This window comes from Hippocampus zosterae, chromosome 15, assembly GCF_025434085.1.
Source record: "Hippocampus zosterae strain Florida chromosome 15, ASM2543408v3, whole genome shotgun sequence".
Classification (NCBI taxonomy): domain Eukaryota; kingdom Metazoa; phylum Chordata; class Actinopteri; order Syngnathiformes; family Syngnathidae; genus Hippocampus; species Hippocampus zosterae.
Genome location: NC_067465.1, coordinates 7,518,706 through 7,530,437, shown reverse-complemented (window position 1 = coordinate 7,530,437; position 11,732 = coordinate 7,518,706). Strand labels below are relative to the sequence as shown.

Genomic DNA, 11,732 nt, shown 5'->3' with positions numbered 1-11,732 from the left:
GAATTACTGTATGATTTTTTTGCAAACACGAATGTTTGCGGTCAATGTAGTGCACTGAATTTTAAAACAAAAAGTCGAAATTTAGTGCCGCTACTACAATCATAAATATATTATTAAATGTGACATACTTCTACCGATTATGGTAATACTGTAATTTCAAATGATACAGTACTTAAAATACGGTAACGCCCCAGTATGTGGAAGATGACGGAGTGACTGATGCTCTGCAGCTTTATTCCCTGAATTGGTAATAATGCACATTCATGATTTCTCATCAAATTTTGGAAACGGATCAATATCAACAGGCACCACTTAAGTCTTTATGTAAAGCGCTTTATTACAACTGCAGCTGTTGTGAAAGTGCTGTATAGATAAAGATGTATTGTACTGTACAGTATTCATTCAAGAGCTGCTATCGGCCACAACTCACGCCCAGACATTCCACCCAAGCCGGATCTATGTGTTGTGTTTCTATGTTCAGACCGCCGTGGAGCTTTTAGCGTCATTTGCGCAACGTTGGATAGTCACAACTTTATTGTTCAAACCCGGAAGACAAAACAGGAGACGTGTCAGGAAAAAGAAGAGAGAACCATCTTAAATGGGCGATTGCCGTCAAGCATAGATTTTCTGATATATTACAATTGCACGTTTTGCGTACAGATAAGGTGGTCGTTTACTATAAATTGATAGTTAAAGAACGACAAACCCTGGTTCTTGACCATGTTGAACAAGTTTGAAACCAAGTCGGCCCGTGTTAAAGGTAAGCGTTGGGCAGTTGCAGCTAGCTTTTAGAGGCTAATGTTAGCGAGCTATCCGGTAAATACGGTAAAGGTACTGTATTTTGTCTATGGGGTTTATCAGTGCAGTGTTCTATGGAGCTATGCAAGAATTAAAGGTTTTTAAAGCGGTTTTCAAGTACGCGAATCTTCCTGTCGTGATGCCTAAAAGCTAATGATTGCCTTTTTAATATTACCACTACTTACCGTTGAAAATAATACGATATATCTGCGCCTTCTTCCCTGTTTAATTAGATATTTATGGGTGATGATTTAAAAAAAAAAAGACTCATTATTGTTACGTTTCAGGGCTAAGTTTCCACCCCAAGAGGCCGTGGGTTCTGGCCAGTTTGCACAACGGTGTCATCCAGCTGTGGGACTATCGCATGTGCACGCTCATTGACAAGTTTGACGAACATGACGGTAAAAAGAAAAGCTAATTGCAAATTGTATAGATGTACAGTATGTATTGATGTGTGATGGCAAAATAGTCAATTTCAAATGTCCGTGGAGACAAAGATGGATGGATGGATATTTTTTGCACTCTGTTGACTTTGGATGCAATTTGTCTATGTTGTCCCATAGGTCCCGTTCGAGGAATTGATTTCCACAAACAGCAGCCCCTGTTTGTATCTGGAGGAGACGATTACAAAATCAAGGTAATATTTATTGTGGTCGCCATATTGGCTCTTGTTAAACCCAGTGATGTCAAATTAGATTTTTTCCCCCAAAAAATCTTTTGCTTGTGTACCTTTATTTGACAAGGTGTGGAACTACAAGTTGAGACGCTGCCTCTTCACCTTACTCGGACACCTGGACTACATAAGGACTACCTTCTTCCACCATGTGAGTTTCTCTTCCATCAACAGAGTTCTAAGAACTTTCCCAGACTTCTTGAAGGGGCCATATGAAAAAAATTATTGTACTAATTGTACACAAATAGTTGGCAATATGTGGTACTAGCCCGAAGCAGCCTGACAACTCTTGGTGTTTCTCTAGTGTTTGTCACTGGAACTTGGAAAATATTGCCACAACATACCAATTCATCTGCTCCTTTTCTAGGAGTACCCTTGGATTCTGAGTGCCTCAGATGACCAAACTATTCGCATCTGGAACTGGCAGTCCAGGACTTGTGTTTGGTAAACTGAATATAAGACCCAACATGGATAAATCGTGCTCAACTGTAGAATCATAATTCCTCACTTTATCCTCTTCATTTCAACAGTGTGCTGACGGGCCACAACCACTATGTCATGTGCGCCCAGTTCCACCCCTCGGAGGACCTGGTTGTATCAGCCAGCCTGGATCAGACTGTGCGAGTATGGGATATCTCCGGTGAGGGCTTTTAGGGGACAACACAGCACAGGAGGCTGGGTGAAGGTGGGGATGGGGTCTAGAAAGTGAACATGCCATTGTTGGTACCATGTTTTTTCTGTTGAGGCATAGGGAAGTCACAAGCTAAACTACTACGACTACTGTACTTCCATTTCTCTTTCTACTTTCTTTCTGCAGTTGGCCAATACTTTTGGTACATTACCACCAACTTCTGCTCACTGGCAGTAATGCACCGAACATATCGGCCAACCTGCGAAAGAAAGTCAACACGATTAAGGGAATGGGGATTTTTACAAGTCGCGGGACCAGCCAAACTGAAAAAAATACAATTGGTTTACAGTATTTGATTTTTATTGCAAAAATATAAGATGAAAAATACAAATTTAGCCACAAACGACAAATATTTGGGGGTTGGGAAAGTGTAAAGGAAATACCACTTAAAATATTGAGCAAACAGTTTGAAAATTCATCATGTTGTTCCATCAGAAAAACCTCATAATTCAACAGACGTGTTCACTTTCTATCACATAAGAAAGAGGCTGAAATGGGATGTCGAGTTCACATCCCAAGTTGTCCTCTTTCTCTGCGATGTGTAGAGAACAAACTGCGGGCTGAATGCACAAACGCCTCCTTCCACTAAAGATTTCTTTATCTGACTTTTAATCATACTTGCTGAGCGAGGAAGTGTTTGTGTGCCTCTCTGCATGCTTCTTGATGTTTTTACATGTCTGCGTTTACCTTTCACAGCTACCAAAACAAACTCTCCTCCTCCCTCCTCACTCATGTCATCCCCTCTGTGTGTGAGCTCAGCGGGCAATGTTTTGGCATTGGCGCCACCTTACTGTCCACTCACTCATTCATTCATATTCACGTGATTATTTCTTATACAGCCCCTCAATGGCAAATAACCAGCATCCGGGGACTACTCACCACTTCTCTGCAATTCCTCAGATCTGACATTTTAGGAGTTTTAGCATTTGCCCCGCATGACACTTGCACCAAGCTAACACAAAGTAAAGTTTATATTCTTGTATTACGAATTGCTTTATGCTAACTAGTAATGTAACTTGCATGTGACTCATCGAGCACGCATGAGCATTCAAGTAAAATAACATCGCACATTCTTCACATCCAAAGCCCCATCAGAGCCCGTCTTTTCAACGCCAATCACCCACACCCACACCCTCGCGCCCTATGTGCTCCCTTATCAGTTCCCCTCTCCGGAAACATCCACACTTGCACACAGGTTCCTCGTTCCATCCCATTTTCTGTTCATCTCTTCTCACTGCTGAACCAGACGCTCACCACATTGTTTGTTCAGGCGGGAAGCATCATCAACACAAGCTTCGCCGTCCAACCCAATCATTTAGTTTCCCATCTCTAACCTAATCAGACGCTAAGCAGGAGAGCAAACGTTTGTGATGTTTCCATCCTGAGTGTGTGTGTCGGTTGGTCCAGCAGTCGTCCCGTCTTAGCTGCTGCTGCTTGTAGCCATTTGATTTGGTCGATCTGATTGTTTTGTTGACTATTTTCTTCCCCAATATGTTCGCTTCCTCTCGCCCTGCCGTCGCACCCGCGACTTAAATGTTGGTTGCAGGTCTGAGGAAGAAGAACTTGTCGCCTGGCGCCGTGGAGACGGAGGTCCGCGGTATCTCCGGCGTTGACCTGTTTGGCGCCTCCGACGCGGTCGTCAAGCATGTGCTTGAGGTGAAATGGGCGTCGCTTCACCAAAAATTGAGACGTGATGTCAATGTTTTCTTCAAAGTGTCTCAGGGTTTTTGAAACCTCACAAACTTGACAAAGTGAAACTTTTTTTTGCATATAAATACACAGTTGACGATGATCCAATATGCAAGATTATGAAAACAACCTACTAATTTGCGAAGAGATGTTAGAATAAGCATACCATAGAAGGCATGCTTTTTAAAATTGTTAGAGACGAATACAAACATTTTGACAAACGATACCACAGCAGTCAGCTGTGTTTACTGCTTGTAGCAAAAGCTAATTTGTAACGCGCGTCCCTGGATGGGCGCCATATTTTTGTCATTTGATTTAGATTTGGGGTTAAGTGATTTTCATGCAAATACAGGACTCCACTATTCTTGAGTAACTGACATTCCTCCAGAATAATGTTTATAAATTCATTTCGTTACGTTAACAATAATTAATCTGCACCAATTTACCAGAAGATGGCGCCAAAGCAATACTTGTATGAGACATGGCTTTGACTTGTGCAAAAAAAAAAAAATGTAAATAGGTGAAATCACAGGTGCCAGGTTGTTTATAGTTATGTTGGCCTTCCTTAAACACAAATGGTCAGGATTGTTATCAGGCTCCTGAAGAGCTTGCTGATCAACTGATCTTTTTGAATCATGTGTGTTATCGCCCATCGAGCTCTGGGGTTAGACACCTGCGTGGTAATTAAAGCTGTACTTGAAATGGCACAACCCGTGAACTGTTTGAAATGCTTCAGTGAATCACCATCAGCATGACTGATAGCTATTTACTTTGTCCAGGGTCACGACCGAGGCGTTAACTGGGCCACCTTCCATCCCAGCATGCCTCTCATTGTGTCGGGCGCTGACGACAGGCAGGTCAAAATCTGGAGGATGAACGGTAAGAATAGAATAGGCTGGATCTTACTTTCCAAATCTCCATTATGTAAAGTGCATCATTTAACTTCTGTTATGAAGAAATAACATCAAATGTTCTTTGCACGTGTCACCTCTCCATCTCCTTCCACTGACAGAGTCCAAGGCTTGGGAGCTCGACACGTGCCGTGGCCACTACAACAATGTCTCCTGCGCCGTATTTCACCCGCGCCAGGAGCTTATACTCTCCAACTCTGAGGACAAAAGCATACGGGTGTGGGACATGTCCAAGAGGACCGGCGTACAGACTTTCCGCCGGGACCATGACCGCTTCTGGGTGCTGGGCGCGCACCCCAACCTCAACCTATTTGCTGCGGGTACATCGTCGACCAATTTATAGTCGTGTTGCACTGCTATGTTGTCGTCCTTTGCACCCCTGTTGTAGTGCCAAATTGCAAATACTGCAGGAACATTCACACGATTAACGGGGGTTCGCTATATTGCAACCCCCTGGCAAAGGATGGAGTGGAGTAGAATATGAAATCTTGTTTTTCCCCTAAATAAAGATGGGTTGAATTGTATTTCTGTTCACGTTTCCCTTTAGGCCACGACAGCGGCATGATAGTGTTCAAGCTGGAGCGCGAGCGTCCGGCTTACGCCGTCCACGGCAACATGCTCTACTATGTCAAGGAGCGTTTCCTTCGCCAGCTGGACTTCAACAGCAGCAAGGACACCGCTGTCATGCAGCTGCGCAGGTGGCTGATTAGTAGCGGCTAGCTCCGTTGGTTTCTTAAAATTACAAGCAAATATGACACTATTTTCTTATCGCAGTGGCTCCAAGTTTCCCGTGTTCAGCATGTCCTACAATCCCGCAGAGAACGCTGTGCTCCTGTGCACTGTGAGTATTTAAAAAAAAAACGCAATGAAATAAGGAACATACTGTATTGCATATTTTAAGACAGTTATGTCAGTTTATGTGGAAAATTTGACCATTGACTTGGCAATATTCTTTTTTTGTCTTCTCTCATCTTTCAGAGGGCGACCAACCTGGAGAACAGCACATATGACTTGTACTCAATTCCCAAAGAGAGCGACTCTCAGAACCCCGATGGTACGGAAATGGTGCAGTGAATGACTCTTGTCTCAAGTGATAATGATACAATGATAGTTCTGTTTTGTCTCAGCACCCGAAGGCAAGAGGTCCTCTGGCCTGACAGCAGTGTGGGTGGCGAGGAACAGATTTGCTGTCCTGGACCGCATGCACTCTGTAAGTCCTAAGTAGTGGCGTGTCGATCAATAAACGACGACAGCAAGTGAGGTAATGTGAATGTTACCCTAATTTAAATCGGTGGGAGTAAGAGTCAGCCCATTTAATATTTGTCTTGCTTTGTGTTGCTCGAGAGACGAATCTCGCCTCATTCTGTTCCCATCCACGTCTTGTCTTCCGCAGCTGCTGATCAAGAACCTGAAAAACGAGATCGTAAAAAAAGTGCAAGTGCCAAACTGCGAAGAGATCTTCTACGCCGGCACAGGCTCGCTGCTGCTGCGCGACGCCGATGGCGTGACGCTGTTCGACGTGCAGCAGAAGCGCTCGCTGGCTACTGTCAAGCTCGCCAAGGTCAAGTACGTGGTGTGGAGCGCCGACACCAGCCACGTCGCGCTCCTGGCCAAGCACGGTAAGAGCGGCCTGCCCGACCAACTGTCGTCACACGTGTGCGTGTGACAAGAATCTCAGTGTGTGGTTGCTTTCCAGCTATTATGATCTGTAACCGCAAGCTGGACAGCCTTTGCAACATTCATGAGAACATCAAAGTGAAGAGTGGCGCCTGGGATGAAAGCGGCGTCTTCATTTACACCACGTCCAACCACATCAAATACGCCCTCATCTCAGGGTCTGTGCACATCCAGCGAGTTCAAGCGCTGTAGCTTAGCTCAAATTGGGCCCGATAATCAATGTCTGTAAGACGCTCTAACCCGTATCTCTCCATGTAGTGATCACGGCATCATCAGGACGCTGGACCTGCCCATTTACGTCACCCGCGTGCGAGGCAACAACGTGTACTGCTTGGACAGAGAGTGCCGACCTCGCGTCCTCACCATCGACCCCACAGAGTACCGCTTCAAACTGGCCCTCATCAATCGCAAATACGACGAGGTGCGTTTCAACGAGCAAAGTCAGGACTTAATGGGGAACCACTGTCATGCCAAAGCAGAGTTGTGGCAGTGTTGTTGAAGTGACAATGTTGATCGAGTTGAGCATGATTGTTGCATTGTTTTTGTTATTGTAAAGTGTCCTTGGGTGTCTTGAAAGGCGCTTATAAATAAAATGTCTTATTATTATTATTGTGCAGGTTAATGTTGAGCCAACAGCCAATGAGCTACTGGATACTGTGCCACTCTATCCTAGTATGCGATCACCAGCATAGCCTCCAAAGCCTAGAAAACCCCTTTTCAACATTAAGTGAAATATTTGGGGCTGAGGATAAATAATATTCTTTTTTTTTTTTTTTTTATTGGTAGAAAAACTGAACTCATTAAAAGTTTGGAAACTGTTTCACATTCGATAACATGAATGAACAACGGCGTCTAAACATTTGGCTGCTCGGACACATGCTTAAATATTCATCAAATTTGACCCTTTCAGGTTCTTCACATGGTCCGCAACGCCAAGTTGGTGGGCCAGTCCATCATTGCTTACCTGCAGAAGAAGGGCTACCCCGAGGTGGCGCTGCACTTTGTCAAAGACGAGAAGACTCGCTTCAGCTTAGCTCTGGAGTGCGGGAACATCGAAGTAATTGCCGCAGTTCTAGTTTCTGTCCTCCTTTGCTGAAAGCTATGAGGTCATCGCAGCCATGTCTCTTTTCTCGTTCGCAAGGTGGCGCTGGAGGCGGCCAAGGCACTGGATGAGCGCAGCTGCTGGGAGCGTCTGGGCGAGGCGGCGCTGCTGCAGGGCCACCACCAGGTAGTGGAGATGTGCTACCAGAGGACCAAGAACTTTGACAAGCTGACCTTCCTCTACCTCATCACCGGCAACCTGGCCAAGCTACGCAAGATGATGAAAATTGGTGAGGGAGGGTTAGAGCATTCCAGTTGGTGTGATGATCTCCAACAGTCGCTAAATTGTGCGTGTTCTTTTTTTGGTAGCTGAGATTAGGAAGGACATGAGTGGCCACTACCAGGCAGCGCTCTACTTGGGAGATGTCAGCGAGAGAGTCCGCATCCTGAAGAATTGTGGCCAGAGTGAGTTTATAGAGCAACCAAAGCCACATTTTGACTAAATTACCAAGAAACATTTTTTTAGATGGGGTGTAAAACACAACTGCTCTGTTCATGTCAAAATAGTCAAGTAAGGCAAAAATCTCATTTGAAATGACATACATCCAAAAAAAAAAAAATCCACTCGTTAATGCCTAAAAATGACCGACACAATGAACAAAATTTATGACCATATTACCACTCATAGTTTTCAAAAGTTGAGGTACAATATGTAATGTTCAGTATTATTTAAACATGTTAAATGGTTTGTGTTCAATTGTTCTCGGGTAGAGTCTCTGGCTTACCTTACTGCTGCCACACATGGACTGGATGATGAAGCTGAGGCCCTCAAGGAGACGTTTGATCCGGAGAAGGAGACTGTATGTATTCAAATCTACTCCCAATAGTCACCACACCACCATTTTGGCATTAAGACCTCAATTGTTTCTGTCACCTGTAGTTACCTGAGGTGGATCCCAATGCCCAGCTCCTGCAGCCACCACCACCCATCAACCCCCTGGACACCAACTGGCCCCTGCTCACTGTCTCCAAGGGCTTCTTTGAGGGAGTCATCGCAGCTAAGGGTAAAGAGGAATATAAAAAGTGACTAAAGTTGAAGTCATTCAGCAGCTTGATTGATGTCGGGATGTTTTGTTTTGTAGGGAAAGCAGGTCAAATGGCCGCTGACCTGGACATGGACGCCTCTGGAGCGGAGGGCTGGGGAGATGATGCCGAGCTTCAGCTTGATGAGGGTAAGCATTGGAGAATGAAGTATTATTACACTGGCAGGAATTTAACCTTTAAAAAAATACCCTTGAGGGGGGGAAAATATATAATTTTGACATGAAGATGCACGCAGCAACAAACATTCCCTGGCTCACACTTTTTTCATAACAAATCTGAATGCTCCTCTCAACTCGGGTCATGGGTCATTTTGCATCCGGGGACAGTCCTTCCCAACCTTTTATTGCAGCAAGACACATATATTATGTTTAATAAAAACATACAAACGCCTCAGAAAGTATAGATATTGAAATGATCATCTCATTTCAGTTTATTTACTCTGTGTGAAAAAAAAGTATTAAAATTTAACTTGCCACAAGCTATAAGAACGCTCTTGATGTAGAGCCAGCTAATTAACGTGTTCCCTCAGATGGCTTCATGGATGCTCAGGATGGCTTCGGCGATGAGGGCGGTGCCAAAGAGGATGGAGGAGGCTGGGAAGTTGAGGAGGACCTGGACCTTCCACCAGAGCTGGTAGAAGAATCTTTATAGATATGTAATGTGTGGCATCCTTTGTCCGTCCCTGGTGTATATGAAATAAAAAAAGAAACAGCGCCTCGCCAAGTACATCTACTGTACATCATCAGGACTTGCCAGCCGGTGCAGGCGGATCGGCGGAGGACGGCTTCTTCGTGCCGCCCACCAAGGGAATGAGTCCCACGCAGATGTGGTGCAACAACTCGCAGCTGCCGGTGGACCACATCCTCGCGGGCTCCTTTGAAACCGCCATGAGGGTAAGTTGCCTTCTTCCTGACATCGATCAGGGAAATGTAACCATTAGTGTACCAGAGAAGAAGTCTTATTGAAAACATCGCTACTTTCCTCCACAGCTGCTCCACGATCAAGTTGGAGTCGTCAACTTTGGCCCATACAAGTCGCTCTTCATGCAGACGTTGTCCAGGGGCCGCACCTGCTACCTGGCGCTGCCTTCTCTTCCCTGCTTGCGGGGCAATCCCCAGAGGAACTGGAAGGACTGCGGTGCCAAGCAGGGGCTGCCGGCCGTGGGCCTCCGCCTGGCCGACCTCATCTCCCGTCTGCAGCAGTGCTACCAGCTGACCACCTCCGGGCGCTTCGAAGAAGCCGTAGAGCGCTTTCGGGCCATCCTGCTGTCGGTGCCGCTACTGGTTGTCGACAACAAGCAGGAGATTGCTGAGGTAAGCCAGCAACCAGGTCATGTGTAGGCATCGGATATTTTCTAGAAAGCGAACACTGAACATTTAATGTACTTATTGATGCGTTAATTCATCATTTTTACCACTGTTGTAGGCTCAGCAGTTGATCACCATTTGCAAGGAGTACATAGTGGGCCTGACTATGGAGACGGAGCGTAAGAAGCTGCCCAAAGACACACTGGACCAGCAGAAGAGACTCTGTGAGGTCAGGCTTGACTCATTATTGTATCATTTTTTTGTGTGTTTGTTTCCCCGGGCGACCCAGTTTCCTGACGCCGTGTTTGTTTTCCCGTACAGATGGCCGCCTACTTCACCCACTGCAACCTCCAGCCCGTCCACATGGTGCTGGTGTTGCGCACCGCTCTTAACCTCTTCTTCAAGCTGCGCAACTTCAAGACGGCCACCGGCTTTGCCCGCCGCCTGCTCGAGCTTGGCCCTAAGCCCGATGTCGCGCAGCAGGTCAGCCATCACAATTTTAACCTTTGCATAGTGTGTTGTTCTGCACCAAAATTATTTTGATTTAGATTCTTTTCAGTATATTTTATCACTTCCTCCTACTTTTTGACATCAATATTTACCACATATAGAGCGAAATACACATTTTACCCCAGGAGTCTATTTTCCACACAAGGGGAACTCCATTCGAGTGAATTAGACATTAAAAGTTCCTCAGCTTTCCCATTCCAACTTCAAACTGTTAATCCCACCACATTTCAGTACAGCGTCAACTTTTCCACATTTATGTGCAATTCCTGCAGAATGGCATTCTTCAGATTCACTTTATCATGTTAGAATTTTGATTTTCCTGACCAACTCAGACACGCAAGATTATGTCGGCGTGCGAGAAGAACCTAACAGACGCCCACCAGCTGAACTACGACCCACACAATCCTTTTGACCTGTGTGCTGCCTCCTTCGTCCCGCTGTACCGTGGACGTCCCGTGGAGAAGTGCCCGTTGTCTGGGGCGTGCTACTGCCCCTCATACAAGGGCCAGGTGTGCAGGGTGACTCAGGTAAGTTGAAATAAAAGCAGACAATACGATTTGATGGCACTGAACATCACGCTAATGTTTACTTTCACGTTTTAGGTCACTGAGATTGGCAAGGATGTGATCGGTCTGCGTGTGAGTCCACTCCAGTTCCGTTAAGACAAAAGTCAAATGTCATCAAATAAAAAAATATATATCTAAAAATGAATGACAAATATGTATGCTAGCATTGCCATTTATTTCTCAAGCAATTATCCTTCAAGAAAACTATTTTCTTTTGCACCTTTGTCATCTCTTTTGCAGTGGCTGAAATCATTCCATCAAAATAAAAAATCTGAACTGTGTAACAAAGGGTAGAGAAAAAGAAATAAAACACCTGTCAAGAATGCAACAAATGCATTTTATCTCTATGTATGTTTGTCATATGTTTTGGGGTTGGTTTAAAATGCTAATAAATCATACACAAAAATGGAGAAGAGAGATTATTTTTAATATATATTTATAACAATTGCCATGTGTCTGAAAATATCTAAAAATTCTTGTCAAAACACCAGGATCAAGAATGATCGGCATTTTTCCCCTGCGTACTTCTTGCCATTGCGGAACTGGCTCGTTTTTTTGACTCCGGTGACTCCGTTTCATGCAATGTGCAAGGTACTTTTTTGCGGAACAAGCGAATAAAAATGATAAACGTTAGTAAGGACACGCCCCTTAAAGCACATATCCAAACAGTACTACTGTATGTACCGGTAGTTGTTTTTAAGTAATGCTCCCTTCTGTATTACAAACACGACAAAAAGGGAGGCGTTTTCTTGCGGCGTAGGAAGA

The 11,732-nt window shown here is 44.8% G+C and overlaps 1 protein-coding gene across 1 annotated transcript; it reads left to right on the top strand.

The window, feature by feature from the left end:
* The first annotated feature begins 537 nt into the window (after positions 1 to 537).
* On the top strand, positions 538 to 11,380 carry copa (COPI coat complex subunit alpha). The gene is made up of 29 exons (XM_052087115.1): positions 538 to 760; positions 1,086 to 1,199; positions 1,362 to 1,435; positions 1,542 to 1,622; positions 1,839 to 1,915; positions 2,002 to 2,111; positions 3,709 to 3,818; positions 4,631 to 4,730; positions 4,864 to 5,082; positions 5,310 to 5,460; positions 5,537 to 5,603; positions 5,741 to 5,816; positions 5,890 to 5,972; positions 6,156 to 6,381; positions 6,459 to 6,597; positions 6,698 to 6,860; positions 7,350 to 7,496; positions 7,581 to 7,770; positions 7,850 to 7,945; positions 8,252 to 8,340; positions 8,421 to 8,544; positions 8,623 to 8,712; positions 9,114 to 9,217; positions 9,331 to 9,477; positions 9,574 to 9,897; positions 10,010 to 10,120; positions 10,213 to 10,374; positions 10,734 to 10,928; positions 11,004 to 11,380. The coding sequence occupies exons 1-29, from the start codon at positions 721 to 723 to the stop codon at positions 11,061 to 11,063; spliced, it is 3,669 nt and encodes a 1,222-aa protein (XP_051943075.1). The 5' UTR covers positions 538 to 720; the 3' UTR covers positions 11,064 to 11,380.
* Positions 11,381 to 11,732: the final 352 nt, after the last annotated feature.

Coding starts and splice junctions, on each gene's coding strand:
- copa (XM_052087115.1), top strand. CDS start 721: ATGTTGAACAAGTTTGAAACCAAGTCGGCCCGTGTTAAAG. Junction 7,946..8,251: donor CCTGAAGAATTGTGGCCAGA/GTGAGTTTATAG, acceptor GTTCTCGGGTAG/AGTCTCTGGCTTACCTTACT. Junction 9,478..9,573: donor CCTTTGAAACCGCCATGAGG/GTAAGTTGCCTT, acceptor TTTCCTCCACAG/CTGCTCCACGATCAAGTTGG.